Raw genomic sequence first — 21,422 nt, 5'->3', positions numbered from 1 at the left:
TGCTCCCAGACAAAATGATACACAACAATATACCATAATTAAAACAATAAAAGAACAGTTTTGTGTTGTTAATTTTACCACATAAAGATACTGCAAGTATTATGCAACTATAGTGCCTACACACGCCACGTGACTTCTATGTTTAGCAAGGAGAAAAATCACGTAAAACACCACACTCAAGGTTCCCAAATTTTAAGGGACAGTCCCTTATTTTATGATTTTGTCTCGCGTCCCGGGGAGCTTCGATACGGGGCAGCAAAAGTCCGATATTTTGCCCAAATGACAAATTTACCTCAGACAACGACTTTAAAGCCAGCAATTTTTAATGAGTCGTCATGAGTGTGGCCAGTAAATAACAAATGCTATTTCAGAAAAGCTCCAAGTTGCCAAATTTATTTAAAGTCGTATCCTTTTGCCTAAGGATCCCACCCTCAAATTCATTTGTGGAAACAATTTTCTCACATATGAATTTGAAATGGGCTGACACAGAAATGTGTGTTTCTGTCTGGTTGATGATAGCTGAGTTTTTCGACAGCCTATAGAAAAATTGAAACTTGAAAAAGATTATAAGTACAGTTAAGTCAAGCGTGAAGTAGGATTTTTGAAATAGTTTAGATTACGTAAATCCAGTGTTTTAAAAGTAAGATTTACCTATTTTTTTCTTAGATCTATATTAATTCATTGTATTAGTTCATACTTTTGTATTTCTTTCAGTCTAAAATTGTTACTTTTTTATGTGATGCCTGGTTCATTTTCTACCACTAAATCATGTTTATTAAAACCTTCCCGTTAATACTCATTGAAATTCGTCAACCCATCCCTTATTTAGACTATTTTTATTTTGCAATCCTGACCACACTACACGTGTCTAAATGCACTGAGACTTACGTGACAGACAACCACTGTCCTTCTGTTTAGTGCACGTTAGTAGCGCCACAACGGCCGAAAGGTCAACTATCCCCTGTACGCTAAATCTCATGTTACGAGAGGGATATGGTAAGGCGCTAAGGGATCGTAGCCGGCGATGGTTCTTCAGAAATAAACCAATACAATAGCAATAGTGTGTGTTCAAAGTAGGATAGTTTGCACTCAATGTTGGCTGTTTTTAAGTAAAGGAAAAGGAAAAATAAAAGCAGAAAAGAAATGTGGTTGACTCTTCTTTTAATGTAGCTAAATTAATCTTATCACAATTTCTGTCACAGGAATTAAACACACAACAAAATTCGGGAAAATTTGATAAGAAAAGGGAAAATTTTGTCAGTTGGGGAAAACTTTCTTAAGCAAACCTACGAACACTGCATGGCTCTAGTTTTTAGCAAGATTTTTTCAGGTGGGGATGGAGAGGGGTAAGACGACATAAATCCGGGCCATCAGCACTGTTAAAAGTTATTTCTTAAATTTGAGTAAACGTTCCTTGTCTATGCACCGAGACAATATTTTCTTAGAAATGAGATTTGGCAATTCTCATTCATAAGGAAAGGAACAGCATATTTTCTCATTCTGCTTTATACAACCTCATCTACTTTTCTTCATTTCTCATTAATGAGAGTTTCAAACTGTTATTTCTAAGGAAAGATATTCTCGGTGCATAGATAAGAAACGATTTCTCAGATTTAAGAAAGTATTTTTAACAGTGTGACAGGGGTAAAAGTGCGGGGGAACGCGATGGGACGCCATCCGCCCACTTCCAGAAATTATCTATAGCGGGCCCCACATTTTTTTAAAAAAATAGGCACGGGGAACGGCGTGATGTCATGCGTCCCCCTACCTTTTCAGATTCACTTTTACCGCTGCACTGTGAAAGTACTTTTCGTAAGTTTGAATTTACGTATGCCGAATTTACATAACTTGGGGATTGTCTGTATTAGTTTTTTTTCTTCAACCTACCCTTTTTATGGAATTACACTCTCTCATTGGTAATAAGTGTATAGACTACGTCATTATGTAAATCATAATTTAACATTTAAATGTATATCAGAAATTTAATAGACTGTCATTTTCTATTCTTGTTTCTCTATGAAGGTAATCAAGATATGAAGACAGTCCACATCACGTCACAATGACCAACTGTGTTCAATTTAGTTGTGCAAGTGTCGTTTTACTCTTCTATCTTGTAAGTGCACATGCTGCAACAACGAACTTTAACAAGCTACCGAAGACATTGTTGCCAAAACACTACAAACTAGAAATAATTACTTACTTCGAAGAACTCAACTTCACGTTTATAGGTAATGTATGGATTGTAGTGCATTGTGTGGAATCATCGATTAATATTACTTTGCATTCTTTGAACTTAAATATACAAGAGGAGAGAGTGGCTGTGATAGGTTATAGAACTAACGAGTCGTATCCTATTTTAAATCACGTTTATGACACGGATAATGAGTTTTACATAATTCAGTTGGCACGCCCATTGGTCTTTGGAGAGGAATATGTCATCTACATCCCATACAATGGTACACTTGCCAACAGCATGAGAGGGTATTATAAAACAACCTTTAATGAACCTCATGAAGGAAGAAAAAGGTATGTAAGTAAACTTATACATGTAGACTTACTTTAAGAAACCACTATAATCGTTGTAGTTATAAAAACCTTGAAAGGTTTTGGGGACACGGCGACTCAGTAGCAGAACGCTTACCTATGATACGTGGGATCCCCGGCCAAGTAAGTTTGTAGTGGACAACATGGAATATTGTTTCTTACATCCACATTCTCATTCCACTAATTCTTCAATCATCATTCAGCTGCGTTAATCATCCGTCTCCCTTAGGCTATGGCTATACCAGGATGCTGTTCCGATGCGTTACCCCCTGCAGCGAACGCGACCTAGGTGGCTACATGATAATTTTACTTTCGCCAGAGTTATAAATCATAATGTGAGACAGTCAGGGCTTCCAGTAGTGTAGGGACTAGTTCATGTCTCGTGTGCCTGAAAGGTCCCCTTGATTTGACTTCAGATTCGATTGACTGATGGTTGGGGCATTTAAAAAAAGTTGGTCACATGGTGTGGGTGGTGAGTGCTCGTTCTGTCCGCTATATTTATTTTGAACAGGGGTAATGAAGTTTTGAGAAAACTCGTAGGATACTAATTAAATAGCTCTAGCATAGATCGTAATTATAATACAGAAACGAGTTATACCTCGTCCGAATTAAAAATGTCCGTGCTTTAAAACGGTGTGTATGATATGCATGTATGTCGCAGGAGGGAGGCGTTATGGTGGGGAATTCCCGGAAATTTACACAAAAATTCGCTTTTATCTAGTTTGATCCCTTATAAGCGGGCAACTGTAAGAGCAAGAAACTATATAACATTTTCAGAAAAGTGACAAGATATCTGCATCACTTCTGGAGAGTTTGAGGAAGATAATTAAAGTACAAAGAGAGGGGAAAACTCACGAATGTGTTATTTACACGCGTGTTGACCAGGACATAATTTATTGGGTTTTCCTAAGACATCTAATAAATATACAGTTGAAGTGGAGAGTACTTTAATTTGGGAAAAAATATGTAGTGTTAAAAATTATACATAGTGATGAGTAATCCTGAGATACAAGGAAACAACTGGTGCATTAATATGGATTTTCGCAGCTTCTGGATCCGAAACATTTACAATAAGTAGAATATTTTAAGGGGGTTTGCCTTCTTACACAGATACCTTCTCTGGCATACTTCTCGCCATTAGAAGGTTGAATTAAATCACTAGGTAAGAGAGATGTAGAAGTTATATCTGGAATATAGTTTTCATCATCATAGACATAACCAAAGTCGATAGGGTCTAATTGTTCGATACGTGTAAGAGCGTTCATCCACCGGTTGCACTGAAAATATGACCGCTTTATATGAAGCTTACCTAATTGTACTTGAGGAGGGAACAAGATTGCTGAAATTTCCCTTCCACTGTTTCTGATGAAACTGTGTGAATCGCAAATCGTCAAATAAATTTAGGTTTGGCTCCAAAGTTTGCAAGAGAAATATCTTTGCATCGTGAACATCATTTTCGTTTAGCGCTCTTGTTCCAAAGTTCTCAAGGTGTGAAGTTCCAAACAAATCGACATTCTTTATTGCTACTGCTTTGTTCCCAACTTTGCTAGTTGCATCGCAACCAGTTAGTGCATGGACTGCAAGCAAAACAAGGATTGGAATTTCTTTCATTTCATTTCATATTTTGTGAATTGGAGTTGCCGAGATGTTCTACCAACACCACATAGCATCCACAATTTCTGAATCTCCTGAAATTGCCATATATTTTGTAATGGTAATACAAAATATTTACTAACACGTCTGTATCTGGTGACACGACAACTACACCTGGAGTTATTCTCGTTTCTACAACATGGTTGATGTAAAGCAACATTCGGTCGTTAGCTTCTTCATGTTCGGAATGGATTTTGTTCATCTGACACAGGCTTGTTGCGGAATGAATCTGTCATTAGTATATGCGCCACCAAGGTAGAGGTTTTGGTTTGTAGATATGTCCTCTTTCTCCAATATCTACATGAAAAACTCTTGGAATTTCACTTTATTGTCAGAAGAGGTCTAGTAACATTCCATTTAAACCGCAAGTGGGGTGAGTGGAGACGGAATATTATACTCTACCGAACTTGCCTTACTTCTTTGCGTTCGTTCTGAGTGTTTGATGCTTGTTTTCGTATAAATATAAAAAGCAACATCCAAACGGTTCACTCGAGCGAAATTGGCAATACGGATATAATCTTTCCCCACAAGTAATCGCAAAATTACCAAATGTCTTCAGTTTCAATCTTTTAATTGAAATCTTCCTAATTCGCGCCATAATGTCCACAATAACACTATACACTATGTTACCATGTGGCATTGCGAAGGAGGTGGGGTAGTAAGATGCTTCTCTAGTTCAAGCATGAGGTCTGACTTAACTGCTTTACTTAGAAACATTCCTTTCGTCATAAAGAATGACGTGGTTGTGATTTCATGTTGTAAAAAAAACGGTTTTTTTTCTGTGAAGTTTTTTTTCAATAAAAAACATCGTTCTTTTTCATGTTTTTTTTTCAAATGTCTGTTTTTTTTCTGGTAGCTATTATTTATTGATTTATCTTGAAGATTATTGAAATAATCAATAGAACTTGAATCGAAGCCCTCGTAACTTACAAATCGTTTGTTTCCTTGTACCTATACGAGCAAAATCGTGTGATTATTCCATTCGGACCCAGATCATTTTTGGCGTTTTCCTACTTTGTCAATTAGTGACTTATTGCTCAAAAACCATTTACCCTATTGATATGGCTAAGACCTTGTTGTTTAGAAAAGGAATGTGGCTATTTTTTGGTGTACATTACATTGCAGTGTTGCAAGCGGGTGGGAAATTACTGAGGGAAATGTAGGGGTGAAAATTTACAAAAAATCCCTAACCGAATTTCAAGATTTTTGTATCTAGCACCACTGATGCCATATGGATCTAAGTCACCTAAAAAAAAATCTTTGGTGGTTGACAAGGTACAGTGAAAATCTAAAGTCGCTGGATTCCATTCAAAGAGAGAAAGAAAAAATTCTCTGTTTCCATACACATGAAATGTTGACACTTTTTACGCCTCAGAAGCAAAAACCAACAGATATGCCGGGGCTACAGCTTCTCTAATTATCCTATTGAAACTTTTTATGGTGCGTTCTGTAGGCTAAAGAGAAGGCTTTCAGGTAGTGGTACATTTGTTGCAACGTAGCGAGCAAGAGGGAAATAACAGAGGGGAAAGGGAAATTTGCCAATTTTTTTTTACTTAAAATCAGGAATTAATATTTTTCAGGGGTGCCCACAAGGGGGGGGGCTATGACGCAAACTGCGTCATTGAAATATTTGGGGGGGTTAAAATCTATATAAATATATTTGATGAGGGGGGGGGGTAAAATTAATCGAAAAGAAGATTTTTTCATGGAAGAACACCTACGGATAGACAATTGGGGGGTGCGTCATAGACATAAGGGGGGGTGGGCACCACTGTGGAAACACTGTCATAAAACAGACGTAAAGTATCTGAAAGTAAACCTTCGTACCCCAAGAATACTTCCTACAAGTATCATGGCGATATCTAACAAAGTAAGCATGATTTAAAAAAAAAAAAATCTCATTCTACCTCAGAAATTCACAATTTTCTTAACATTTACAGAACATATTTATTATAAGCCTTAACTGTACTTCCTCTAATTATTCTACCGAAACTGTTTATAGTGTGCTGTGTAGGCCAAGGACGAGGCTTTCAGATAGTGGTACGTCTGTTCGAATGTAGCCAACAAGAAGGAAATAACAGAGACAAAAAGGGATTTTTTCACAAAATTTCTCCCTAAAATCGGAAATTAAAGTTTTCTGTAGCTGGCAACAGTGCTAGCAGACACACACAAACTATCTTAAAAGAAGCTTTGGTATCCCTATAATATACCCTACAAGTATTGTGAAATATCTAATAAAGTAAGAAGGTCATTAAAAAATATTTCAGTCTACCTAAAAAAAATCACAGTTATCTTTCCACTTAGAGAACAAGATCTACTGTAAACCTTAACTGTACTTCCCCTAACTATCCTATTGAAACTTTCTATAGTGCGTTGTGAAGGGTAAAGACAAGACTTTCAGATACTGGCACTTTTGTTCCTATGTAGCCAACAAGAGGGATATAATAGACAAAACACGTAACTTTCCCCTAACATATTGAATTAAAATTTTCCGTAAGTGGCAACACTGCTACCAGACAGACGAAAACTATCTTAAAATAAACACTGGTACATTACTAATATATCCTACAAGTATCATGGAGATATTTAAGAAACAATGCTTTTAATTACCAAAAATATATTTCGATGAAGAGAAAAGTAGGGGAAAATCAAGAGTTAGAACCTTAATCCGAATTTTTCGTGCTTCCCCTAATTACCCCACTGTAACGATATGTACCCGAGTTTGTTCAGTAAGAACAAATGTTCGACTGACGTTAGGTGACTTGCATTCCGACGTATAGGTACGGTTTATAACAAAAATTTCGAATTTTTTGCCCAAATTTAAGATGATTTTAATTTCCGTAGTTGGCAACACTGCGCGCAAGCCCGTCCAATTGATGTCAACAATTAGGTATCCATCCGACGTATCTACCTGACAAGTCTTAAGGAGGTCTCTCTACAACGAATGAAGCTTCAGGGGAAAAGTAATAAAGAAAATTCGAAAATTCTCGAATTTTTGACTGGGGTGAAATTTGAGAGGGAAATTCGACACACAGAAGAAAAAGAAACTAAAATGATAAACTATGGACCAACCATATTTGGCAAGAAATATATATATACCGATATGGTAATTAGTGACCATACAGGAGCGGATTAAAAAATTGACATATCCGTATGTGCCACTTTGGCCACCTGGGTCCGAAAGGGTTACGAGTGTACATTTAATTACATTTTTTGACTACTAACTTGTGTTGTTGTATTAATTATAGTCTTGACTAATAATAATATCGTTGTTGTAAACAATCACAATCTCTCCTTTTTACATCTTAGTTTCAATACTGATGCTGAGAAATGCAGGGTGTTTCAAAATGAATATCGGGGAATTAAGTCTTCGCAGCACTTATTACATTTTACGCACAATTATAAACAATACATCAAATAAAAGAACACCTCAAACAGTTTTTGCTTCAAGTGTTCGATGTGAGCTTCATTCGTCACATGGCACACATAGAGTCAATAGGTGAGAAAGGCCCATAAACTTTCCGCCATATGGCACAAAACATTCAATTCACACAGACGGTTGCACTGTAACTACAGATTCAGTCTTTGCAAAGTTAAAACACACAAAGCTTTCTGGTCTCTAGTCTCCATCTTTGCTACTCGCTCTTTCTAACGGCAAACAGAGGAAACAATGCATGGCATGCGTGTGTACAAAACTGTTTGAGTTGCTCTTTTATTTGATAATACTTATAATTGTAAGTTAATTGTAATAGATACTACAAAGTTTCAAAACCCTAATATTCATTTTGAAACACCCTGCATTACTTCAAATTATGTCATCCTATATTCATGTCTTGTATGTACACTCATGTCCAAGATTATTGTTGTATGTCTATAAATATGTTGTTGTAGAAATATAATTTGATAACGAATCCGCCTGGTATTTGTTATAATATTAGTATGTGTATAATCGGCAAAGACATGTATGTGGCAAATTTCATGTCAAAACAGCAGTAAATAAGAACAATAAAACAAAAATAAAACTTTCTTTCCATTTAGCAACAGTTTCTTTTACTCTTTCTCATTTTTGTATTTATAATTCTTTTCCTTTGAAATTTACAACAAATATACATTTTCCGATTATACACGTAATATTAAAAGTACCCTGCAAAATCATTATCAAATTATATTCTTACAAGAAGACAGTTATAGATATGCGACAATCATTGTGGACATGAATGTACATATCATCGGGCCGACCCCAGGCAATTTGTCGCCCGCGCAATGACGTAATTTGCCGCCTAAATCTTTCTCCAGAAAGAACAAATCTTAAAAGTCACGATTTTAAGTATGCTACTCCAGCATGAACAACGAAAGGGAGGGAAACTACACTCGCACTCAGAAAGGCTTACATACTTACTACAAATACAATATTGTTGTGTCTGTTTTTTTTTCTTTAAATATTAATCTATTATGTTAGTGAAAGATAAAGCAAATACATCTGAAAGATGGTAATCCTTTTTATAGAATTTAATATCGAGTTTCAATCTCAACATATCAGTTTGCAATTATAGTGCAACTAGCTCTTTTACCTTTATTTCTTTATTTTCCTTCTACATCTGTTATTTTTTTTTAAAGTGTTTCCACTTTCCATGATAACAATCTTATTTGCGACAAAGACAAGAGAAACTTTCGTATCAGAACTTTGATAACTAACCAAAGGGGACAGGCATTCGAGAATTGAGTTCCTGCATTTGACAACAATCAAGCAATTTATTCTGGGATTTATTTTACCATTTGCTTTAGCACTGATCATGTTACTTAAAGTAATGCGACCTAAACATAATTTATGAATGCAGTATTCAAATAGAAGGTCAGCTTAGTCAGTGGTGCCCACCCCCCTCATGTCAATGACGCACCCCCCACAATTGTCTATCCGTAGGTGTTCTTCCATGAAAAAAAAATCTTTTCGATTAATTTTTACACACCCTCAAGCATATTTATATAGATTTTTAATCCCCCCAAATATTTCAATGACGCAATTTGCGTCATAGCCCCCCTGGCTTAGTAAATTTAGCTACCATGATCATGAAGTCTATCTCCAACAAGAAATATTTATTTTAAATAAAACACTTATGACAGATATTGCAGCCCAGTGCAAATGCACGTGTTGCACATATGGTAGAGCCAGCAATGCATATCATATATCTAGTCGACAAATTATTTATATGATATTCAGAAAATATTAGTAGGCAAATTAGTATTAGTTTTTACCTTTAGACAAGTTATTTGCATTTTATACTGTTCGTGATATTATTTTCGTACATATTAAAGGCCTACTTTCACGAAAAAAAAAATGTTCATTTATACTTTTATTTCTTCGTTGATATTGGTGAAACAGTACAGAAACACGGATTATTAGTAGGTACGCTACTCATATAAATTGTAAAATATTTGTACCGTATCAGTATCTAGTGTTTAATTTATGTTGCATTTTATGGTAATTACACCTACATAAAAATACTTCAGACTTAAATGACGTAAGATACATTACAAATGACTATTTGAAAAAAAAAACGAAATTTAGAAAAAAAACGAGAGGCAATGTTTTTTTTTTCTAAAAAAAACGTACATTTCTGAAAAAAAAACGAATGTTTTTTTTTCTATTTACAACACTAGATTTCATACTTCAGTAACGTCTCAATACTATAGCTTCTTGTTCTAGCAACGTCAATGATTTGCAATGCCTTTGAACTTTTCTGTTGAATATCCATCCGTTCAGTTCGGACTACAGATTTGCGTAGATCGCTTCGCTTAACTGGATCCATCAACATTTTGCTTTCGTCAACAAAGTGTTCTTGCATAAAGTCTTCGTGAAGTCGTTTACCATGTTTTATGTAATTCAGCAGGAAAGTTTGCTTATCAGAGTCCAACACTTTGTTTGTGGCTATATTGTATAATGTGGTGTTATGATCAGCCGAATATACTTCGAAAGGATTTTTTCTTGCTTGGATGAAATTAACATCACGTCTGACACAGTCATAATCCAGAATGGTGTAGGCAGAAGAAAATTCGTGGTGTAGGGAATAATCATCTTCATCATTCATGTCACAGAAAGTACGTGAAACCTTCCCTATTAGAGTTTTTCGCGTTTGACGAGATCACACTGGGCTACAGCTTCCTTCCTGCGGGTGAATTCTATGATGCCATCAATGTCTTTGTTGCCTTATTATAGTTCTGCTCTAATCCTGAAATAGGTCATCGTGATTGGGAAAGTTAGGCGACGCCTTATTTTTAAACTGAAATCTTGTAATTATTATAATTTAGCTAAATATGAAATAAAACTAAATGAATGGTTAATTTTGGAATTCTTGCTTCATATGTATGTCTTAGGATTAATTAATTTATATCGGACTTCCGAAGAGGAACATCAAAGCAATTTAATGACTGTGTCTATAGCGAGAATCCCGGCCACGACCCCTCTTCAGTTTTATTAGAAAAAGGAAAAGAAAGTGAGAAAGAAGAGAAGAAGATAGGAGAAAGGAGGAAAAGAGGAAGAGAAAAAGGAGAAAGGAAGAAGGAACTAGGGATAAAGGATTACTGGATAATTATAGAAATATGGTAAAGAAACTTGAATAATTATTAAAAAGGTGATTCATAGTCAAACGTTACTACTTGAGGATCAATTCTGAAGTGATCCCGAAGAGAGACATGTTCCCTCATACTATCCCGACCTGGATTCAGGCAACACCACAAGTGGGAGTTACCCTAACCCAGCCAAGGTGATGACAAGTTTTAATGTAATTGTTTGCCTATTATTTGGAAATGTTAAATAACCTGTGTCCAGTATTTGAATTTTTATAATTAAGATCGAATACATATTTGAATCAACCAAGAAAAAAATTAAAGTAATATATATATTTTCACCAATAGAAATTTCGAGATTTCTGTAAAGACTGTCGTTATTCAGGCTCTCCTGTTATTTTGACTTTTCTCCCAGAGCCGATTTAGACTACTTTAGAATTAGTTATCTTTCATGACCTCCGTCATACACTAATACATATAACATGCTATTATACATTTATTATGAACACTGTCATAGTAAATCAATATTAAATGCTACCACTTAAAAACTAAATTTGTCGTTCATTCACGCACACACACATACATATAGGGCAGCGTATCGGCATGGGTGAAAATAGTTTAAAGAAACTACAATCTGGTGAACATTTATTACTTTTACTGAGAAATTAAACACATAATTTTATAAACATGCAATAAACATACATACATACACGACAATCCATACACGGGATTGAACAATAGTAATGCAAAGATATATATTGTAATGATTTTGGTAGAATCAATAATGGACCGAGATTTATCCCCTTCACCACTTTATTATAAAATTTCTTAAATACAATTTAGTATGACGCTAATCATACTTCAAAACGACTCTGCATAAGGCTGAATGTCTTTGATTACAAAGAGTAAAATAGTATCTATCTTGGTATTGACCAGATGAGCTGAAATAGGTGTTTTGCACGGTGTCCCTTCTCTCAAGGGAGTCTTCAAGGCATCTTCTGTTTCTGGTAAGTCTTGAGGGATAGCAACCTCAGCCGAAGGTAGCTTCGCGAGGCTTGGTTGTAGTAAGGATCCCTAGTCCAATGCGACCTCCGGTAAGGATAGGTGTACCCTTAGTCCAGTGCGACCTCAGGGCTGGTGTAGGTTATTTGATCAGTTGGTTGACTGATGCTGGATCCCTCGGTGGTCGGGCTTTTATCTGTCCTCTTCGGGTCCTTCCGTGAGGTCCGTCTTCTTTCGGCGCTCCCCGGTGTCTTTAGTGTCGGCTTCTTGTCTGCTAGGCTGTTTACAATCAATAGCACGTGTTGTGTTGACATGTGTTTTGTCGTGATGTTTGAATCCTTACAATATATTAACAGACAGATTCAAACGAAAGAAAAAAAAATATAATTTTATTTAACTTTTGATAAATATGATAAAGTAAAGATCCGTGAATAAGTAAAGTATACAATACGATGAATGAAAGAAAAAAAGAAAAGAAAACTTAAGATGAGGGTTAGAAATGAGTCTTTATCTCATATATGAAAACGTATAAATTGATGATACGAGTCCTCTCTCGTAGCTCAAGACGAGCTATAATATCATACGTATTATCACAGCACCCTTTCTTGTGTCCATGCATTTAACTTTATTGCATTCCTTATACACACCTAAGATTACGTTTACTAATCGTAACTGACACATATTCTGTGCGTCCAAGTATCTATCGAATATGTTTCTCCTATTTCTGGGGTTAAGAGATCAGAGTTTTGTCACTGATATCACGGTGACTAATGTTATTTATTCTGTCATTCACTTACTATCCCATTCATTGACGATCTTTTAGTTAATATCCCCTTATATTACCAGGTGCACACATTTAACGTTAGACTCATACAATGTATATGTAGAAACGAGAATTTTCCAAGTTCAGAAGGACTTTCGTTTGTATTGAGAACACGACTACTGAGGTGGAAACACTGGTCAAGTATGAGGATCCGTATGGGAGGGATGGAATCGAAATGTAGTTTTACAGAAGGATTTCAGTTTACTAACTTAAGGGTTGATTTAAGGATACATTAGGGTTACGATGATCTGCCTAAATCCCATGCTACATGCAGTAAGTTTAATATATATGATGTTAGGCATTACATATGTTATTTAATAATATTACAAAGTTTGAAGAAAATATCTAGAACATGCGGCGGTATCTACTAACATTCACATTTTACATTTATCGGTTATCTCGGAACTATAGCACTCAAGAACCGTTCGGGATAGGTACCAAGACCCTTTACACATATTTATTCAATTCTCCATTATACATTTTATTTCAATATCAAACTTATATTCCACACATATTTATATCTTAATATACATATACTCAACAATCATTTAAACTTTCAAATCAATAACCCCGACAAATTAAATTTTCTACCTTGCAACACTTCACATGAGAGAATCCGAATATATCGCAAAATTAACTAACTGACCGTACATAATAATAAAATTAATATTCTCAAGCATTTTATTTATCCTAGGAGACATTTAATTCGTATGGCAGGCACGTAAACACAGAATATGTATAAATATATGATTCTAAAACGTTAACACTACTTTTGGGCCCAGAACAATTTAAACATTTTCTTTTATGGTTACCAATGGAAACAAAAATAGAAATAACTGATAGTCTAACGCAGAATTCTGAACACATAATTTAAAAAATAACATTTTATCGTGTACTGAACAATCACTCACTATTGTAGTGGGTCGAAATATGATAGAAAAACGTTCCCTTAATCTTCCACATCAACGAATACCTCTACGAATCGTGTATCGCGACATCTCAGTTAGTAAATCAAGTTCAAATGATATATGTTGAATGGTTGATATACGTCAAGTTCAAAACGGGGGGGAAAGGTTGAAAATAAAAAGTCTTGACGAAGAGAATAGAGGAATAGATAGAGAAGAGAAATGAAAAAGGAAAAGCGAAAGCGGCGCCAAAGGAATAAGCTAGGACACTAAAACTACAAATATAAGTGGTCGAATTTAGACATATGACAATCCACAGCCAAATATATTTTCATATGCCCAAAAAGGTGGCCTACTAAAATGTGTGGCCCAACGGGGTCTCCGAGTGCCTAAGTACAAGTCCGTGCCTTCTAGGCAACCATCTCACAAGGAATAAACCATGTGAAATGATTGAGTATCAACCGTTTCCGGTACCAATTCACTCAGATTACGGCCGATTCAGCCGAAAGTGTCAGTGTGGTCTCTAATTTAGAATTTCTAAAAAAAATATCCGATCCCTCAGAAACTAAGATGAGTTCCGATTAAAGTACGGAAACTAGAATAGAATCAATAAAATAGAGAAAATTCTAGCTAGGATTTACCAAAATTAACAAAAAGAAAAATTAAATAAAATAAATGTTGTACTAGTAAGTATTCTGCCAAATCTTACTAGTAGCTCCCACATCCGCAAGGGCGCCAACCTTAAGGTGTCATTTAATTCAATCACTACCTAGTTTAAAACTAAGAAAAATGAAAATATTGGCGAGGGGTGATCGACAGCTTGGTACGGAATAACGAGATTCTACTATAATAAATTTTCTGTTACTCGATCCTATCCACTTCGTCACCTCTGCGGATAGTAGTGAACTTAGCTTAATCAGGTGACGTGGAAAAAAAAATAAAGTTGCAGAGTAGTATCGCAAATACAAACTGAACGAGTATTTTAAAATTGTATCAATTCTGCAAACGGTAATTCTACTCTGTGATTAACTGGAAAATATCCGGAATCGTTTGCTATATCACCACCATTCGTATCGTCAGACTAGATGATTAGTAAGTACGCACTATTACGACTGAATGCTAAGCTACAAAGCGCAAATGTAGTCTGTCGATTATACAGAACACACTTACTCATACGAAATTCTAATGTAGGGGTCGACACTCGAAACATTCATCATTATATATAAACACTGAATACCTTAGCACGTGGCAAAGAATACACTGGGCGCATATATCTAGGTGTCCTATCATTTACTCACATCATTGTATTATATATATATATATATATATATATATATATATATATATATATATATATATATATATATATATATATATATTATTCACGTATATTCATTTATACTCTATAACATAGATTCATTTTTGGACATCCTATACTTTAATTATACCCAAGACTGTTCAAAGTAGTCACATAATATATTTTCAAACCTATAGGCCACTACAGAAATCATCGCGTACTGACCGGTACACGAGAAGTTGCATGAACCAAGACTCTCTTGTAATACGAGCCATACTATATTCCACTTCACAGCTTAAAAATCGTATATATGCAAAGAAATGCAATATTATTGACGATACTTTTAACTAAATGTATTTATATTCCGAGAACAAGAATGATTGAACGCAACGAAAGAGAAAGAAATTGACATTGCAACCAGGCAGCGGAAATAGCATCATATAGGCTAACTTCTCCTTAAGAACGAACGTAAAGTTCTTTCTTGTTAATTATTGAACTATTGGACAACATAACATATTGTACTTTTCAGTGTAACAAATTAGTAATGTATTTGATGGGTTCATCTACTCATATGGGCCGAAGCTGAAACATATTTGTAAATAATTACAAAAATGGGTAATTTTCGAGTTGACTTAATCCTTGAGTTTCGGAGTGACAAAAAACTAGCGGCGAATAGTTCTTAGCCCGACACGAGATGAAGTTGGTAGTATAAAAATAAACTTTGCACTATTAAATACGCTTTTGTGCCCTGTCATCGTTTAGCTATAATCAGTATACTATGTAATTACGGTACGGAATCGCTATGAAATTGCATTGCGACTTAATTGACATATTTGAACTGACCAAAAGAGACGAATAATTACACGACAATACACTGTCCGTAAATAAATTGGTTATACATGCTCGCACACAGCACATTAAATTACACATGCATGCTATATCACACATGAACTAAGAAAGCAAGTATTAATGCATACAACTATACATACTAATCCATATTATTACAAAACTCAACTATACATAAATCAAACAAATCACTAAATTCCACCATCTTAAAACCTGCTCTATAAACTGGAAAAAGGGAAACGGAATAATCAGAGCCCAATGATTCTTGTATCAACTAAATCATGGTTTCAAATTACTATTTATTTAAAGAAGATAGATCCCTTTTCTGATGGGAAAAGAACCCTCAACAAAAATCGTTCAACCCATTTCCGTAGGAAGCTTTGGTCGATTTAGGACTAAATGAGAGTCCCTGTTGAAATTTACACTGACATATTGAAAACTAACCTAACTATACTAGAACCTATGAATACCGCCATGTAATAAAAAATCACATTTACTACGTATATAGGCAAAGCTATATAATGACAGGCCTATCGAACCCTAACAGTAAATTTTAGGGATGGAAGGGCATCATAAACGTTCAAAATCACTAAACATTTATTTGCAAAATCACACAATGCAGAAATTTAATCACTAGCACTTCAGGTCTGTCTTAAAGCAATATCAGCTTCAAACATGGCGATCGCGACTTGCACATTCATATCTCACTATTTTTGTCTGTTTTTGGATAATATTTCAGAATTCTAAGACTTCCATCGGCTTTCAGATTACTTATTTCTTATCTGGTACTAATTTTATCTTGTTATGGAAAATCAAGTCCTTTTCTAAATTTAGTGTACCGCTTCGATATGTACGTTGTTCCAGAAATGGCTACCAGCCAAAGATAAAGACATTCGCGCTAGAATACTGAGGTGGAATAGTTCTGAAATCAGAGCAAAGAATTTTGGTGGCGAAAAATATAAAACGAATAGAAAATAGTAAAAACTGGATGATTGGGAGGATATGGGTATCTCAGACGGACGAAGGGGATCTAAATTGTTCTGACAAACTTCAGATTGGTGGATAATTTCAAGAATTTCTATACAAATGTGGACCTATGTTTTCGTATAACATTAAAATGTATAATTTCAATACTCATCCATTTGAAATGCCAATATACAGGGTTTACGTTAAAATCATGTATAAATAAAGATATTAATCCCCGAAATATAATTTCTACTAGGTTATTCAAAGCTTCCACGTTGATTTTGGTTTGAATAAGGAACAAATGAGTATACTACATGGACCGAAGAATATATATTGAAAAATCTACAGTATACAGTACGTTCGAAAAATATTGGGTCCTTCCAAACAAAAATTTCAATACCCCGACTGTAATGGTACATGACAATCCTTGATCCATCGGCACTTACATTTTCGAGTGGCATATTTTACTATAAATGAGCCAGCTTTAAAAGAGAGGTACACCTTAGGAAATGTAGATGGTAAGTTTAGACAGTCTTCTAGGAATACAGAAGCCCAACGACAATAATTTGTGTTATTAAAAGCAAAGAAAAGAGGAACTGATCGAGAAGCAGCACTCACAAATAGGTCTACCTCCCAGTTCGCTTCACGATGGGTACGAAGCATGTCACGAAACATACAATAAGGAAAATGGTCAGTTACTTACTCTGACAGACATTTCATAGCAAAATACAACTAACATTTCGTGCATATATGTGCATGTATACTTTACAACGTTACAACTTATATTTATGACTGCATACTTTTTCCCACCAACACAAGAAACTTGTAATGTTACAATTTTTCGCATGTCCCAAATGCTATACTCAAATGTGAAGTCAAAGTCAATAATCCTTGCAGGAATATAAAACATGAATGCCTATTTTCAAAAATCATGTTGCTAATATTTTCAAAAAGAAATAGTGCATTGGTAACATTGATTTCATCCAGGATTGATCCTACAACAGTGATTCTCGCGTTGAAAGCAAGAAGAAGGCAAAGAAAAGACAATTTGTCTAGAATGGTGATACTACTCAATACTTTGGAAATAAAAGAATAATTCGGTCCTTTTGATGGAATATTCTAATTTTATTAAAATTTCCCACTCTAACTCATCTCTTCTGTGAAAAAGCTTGTGGACTATCGTTTCCAACGAGGGTGACTCTTTTCTTCAGTAATATTAAAAGCTAACACTAGACCCAGGGCCGTAACTTGTGGGGGGCAGAAAGGGCAACTGCCCCCCAGAGAAGCTCCCTGCCGTTCGAGGGGGGGGCCGTTTTAAGACAAAATTTCTTACTCTATATACGATACAAACATGCAATTATAAATAAAGCATCAAACAGGTTCACTACATTACATAAGCAAAACAAAACAGAAAGGGTAATTAAAACAAAAATGAGTAGTGGGCCCATTTCAGTAAAAAAAATAGCTACTATTAGATTATTCGTATGGCTTTCAGATTTGCCAATATTGTCCCCTTAATTAATTTGTAATGTATGGAACGGGCCCAGAGGCGTAACTAACGGTCCCGCAGACCTTGCCATGCGGGAGGGCCCACAGGTTACGGTGGCCCATAAGAATTAAGAGAAAGATGCAATGAGAGGCCCAAAAATTAAAAAAAATTCTAAGGGGCCTAAATACGCGTACTAATGCTTGCCCCCCGCCCCCCCAGAAAAATCTAAATTACGGCTCTGACTAGACCTTTTAGATATCTGAGGAAACATTAGATGTCTTAAACGAAAACCTGATCACATACGCGTGTAAGTAACGTATTCATGATTTTTTTTCTCTGTTTGTACTTTAACTATCTTCCTCAAACTTTCTAGAAGTGGTGCAGATATATTGTTACTTTCCTGCAAATTTTATGTTGCTTCTTGCTCTCACGGTTTCCAGCTTTCAAGCGATCAATTTAGATAAAAGGGAATATTTCGCGTAAATTTCCGGGAATTCCCCACCGTAACGCCTCCTTCCTGCACTAAAGACCCATATCATATACACAGTTTTAAAGCATGGACATTTGCAATTCGAACGAGGTATAACTCGTTTCTGTATTATAATTACAACCTATGCTAGAGCTATTTAATTAGAAACCTACCAGTTTTCTCAAAACTTCATTATCCCTGTTCAAAATCCAATATGGCGGACAGAACGAGCACTCACCGTATCATGTGATCAAATGTCCGAATTATCCATAAATCAAACTGAGAGGACCTTTCAGGTATACGAGACATGAGCTTGCACCATAACTACAGGTCTTCTTTTTATTATTTCCCGCGCCGGAAGGATAAAATCAGTATGACCCGCTTCAGTTGGTTTCTTCTGAAAAGACATGAAGGTCTTGCTAAAAATCTCCTTGCCTGGCAACAGGTCTTTCTTTTTCTTTCCCTTCCTTTAGACATACTTTACTGATTCTGATGAAACAAGAATTGTCATGATTGGGAAGGTCGCTAATCTTGAACTTAATTGGATAATTTAGAAAAAACATAAATTAAAATGAATTTCGGTATTTTATTGCTTTATACGTGTGTATGTTTTAGTATTGATTTATTTAGTATCGGACTTCCAAAGAGAAACATAAAACTAATTTAATGGCCAGACCAGACGAGCAGTTAGTATGTACGGTTATACTACCGATTTCGGAAATTTCTACGTATGGGCCCAAACGCCAAAATACGTGTCTCCTGCTTTGGTCTCCCGTAACACATATCCGGACCCATAGCCAAATCGGTTGTGTAAAAGTAACGTCATTCTCTTCCTAGTTATAGCATGTATGGCCACTTGGGGCCCCGTATTTCGGAAATTTCTGCGTATGAGCCCAAACGCCAAAATACGTGTCTCCTGCTTTGGTCTCCCGTAACACATATCCGGACCCATAGCCAAATCGGTTGTGTAAAAGTAACGTCATTCTCTTCCTAGCTATAGCATGTATGGCCACTTTGGGGACCCGTATTTCGGAAATTTCTGCATATGGGCCCAAACGCCAAATTACGTGTCTCTTACCTTGATCTCCCTTAACACACATCCGGACCCAAGCCAAATCAGTTGTGTACAAGTAACGTCATTCGTTTCCTAGTTATGGCATGTAGGACCACTTTGGGGCCCCGTATTTCGGAAATTTCTGCGTATGGGCCCAAACGCCAAAATACGTGTCTCCTACTTTGGTCTCCCGTAACACATATCCGGACCCATAGCCAAATCGGTTGTGTACAAGTAACGTCATTCGCTTCCTAGTTATAGCATGTATAGCCACTTTGGGGCCCCGTATTACGGAAATTTCTGCGTATGGGCCCAAACGTCAAAATACGTGTCTCCTACTTTGGTCTCCCGTAACACGTATCCGTACCCCAGCCAAATCGGTTGTGTACAAGTAACGTCATTCGCTTCCTAGTTATAGCATGTATAGCCACTTTGGGGCCCCGTATTTCGGAAATTTCTGCGTATGGGCCCAAACGCCAAATTACGTGTCTCTTACCTTGATCTCCCTTAACACACATCCGGACCCAAGCCAAATCAGTTGTGTACAAGTAACGTCATTCGCTTCCTAGTTATGGCATGTAGGACCACTTTGGGGCCCCGTATTTCGGAAATTTCTGCGTATGGGCCCAAACGCCAAAATACGTGTCTCCTACTTTGGTCTCCCGTAACACATATCCGGACCCATAGCCAAATCGGTTGTGTACAAGTAACGTCATTCGCTTCCTAGTTATAGCATGTATAGCCACTTTGGGGCCCCGTATTACGGAAATTTCTGCGTATGGGCCCAAACGTCAAAATACGTGTCTCCTACTTTGGTCTCCCGTAACACGTATCCGTACCCCAGCCAAATCGGTTGTGTAAAACTAACGTCATTCGCTTCCTAGTTATAGCATGTAGGGCCACTTTGGGGCCCCGTATTTCGGAAATTTCTGCGTATGGGTCCAAACGCCAAAATATGTGTCTCCTACTTTGGTCTCTCGTAACACATATCCGGACCCCAGCCAAATCGGTTGTGTACAAGTAACGTCATTCGCTTCCTAGTTATAGCATGTAGGGCCACTTTCGGGCCCCGTATTTCGGAAATTTCTGCGTATGGCCCAAACGCCAAAATACGTGTCTCCTACTTTGGTCTCCCGTAACACATATCCGGATCCCAGCCAAATCGGTTGTTTACACTTAAGACCGTTTCCTCGTTGGGTGTATATATACAAACAGTGGCGTAACTAGTTTTACTGCGCATGGATCGATCGATCATCGACTTACTCATACCCGCCCCTGTCTCACGCATTTCAGCTGCTGCGTTATATATATATATATATATATATATATATATATATATATATATATATATATATATATATATGATTTATATGATTTTACTCTGGAAAATATTTTACTCACACTGAGTTGCGGAGGAGACCGTGCGAAAAATTCTTTTATATGGTTTGTAAAAAATGTAAATTGTATTTAATTAAGAATAATTACTTTAGTTCACAGGTTTATTTATTATTTTAATCAGGGTGGTTGAGACGGCCTTCTGCTGGTCTTTGGGCCTTTGACATTTTTTCCACTATCGACATCATTTTCGTGGCTGTTTCCGTTTGAATCTCTAGCAAAACAGAAATCACCATATGAACATCAGAGCAGGGAAGTAAAATTGACTATTGTAGTGTCTATGAAAAGCTTCTGATCCAATTGTTGTCCGATGCAATGCAGATGGTATAGAATCCCACATGACAGGTGGATACGATATTTAAAGGGAACTTCTAGAAATATTTATATTTTTTGTTTATTTTATAGGCTATAAGTT

At 36.1% G+C, this 21,422-nt stretch overlaps 1 protein-coding gene across 1 annotated transcript in view; it reads left to right on the top strand.

The window, feature by feature from the left end:
- The window catches only part of LOC145679460 (aminopeptidase Ey-like), a 114,413-nt gene that overhangs the window by 16,018 nt on the left and 76,973 nt on the right, over positions 1 to 21,422 (top strand). Inside the window, exon 2 of the mRNA XM_081750040.1 lies at positions 2,023 to 2,526. Coding sequence (XP_081606166.1) covers positions 2,060 to 2,526 — 467 coding nt within the window. The 5' untranslated portion in view covers positions 2,023 to 2,059. The remainder of the gene's footprint in view (positions 1 to 2,022; positions 2,527 to 21,422) is intronic.

Source organism: Thermobia domestica, chromosome 2 (assembly GCF_964235325.1).
Source record: "Thermobia domestica chromosome 2, izTheDome1.hap1.1, whole genome shotgun sequence".
NCBI lineage: Eukaryota > Metazoa > Arthropoda > Insecta > Zygentoma > Lepismatidae > Thermobia > Thermobia domestica.
Note: the sequence above shows the minus strand (reverse complement) of the source record. Positions and strands in the feature narration are given on the sequence as shown.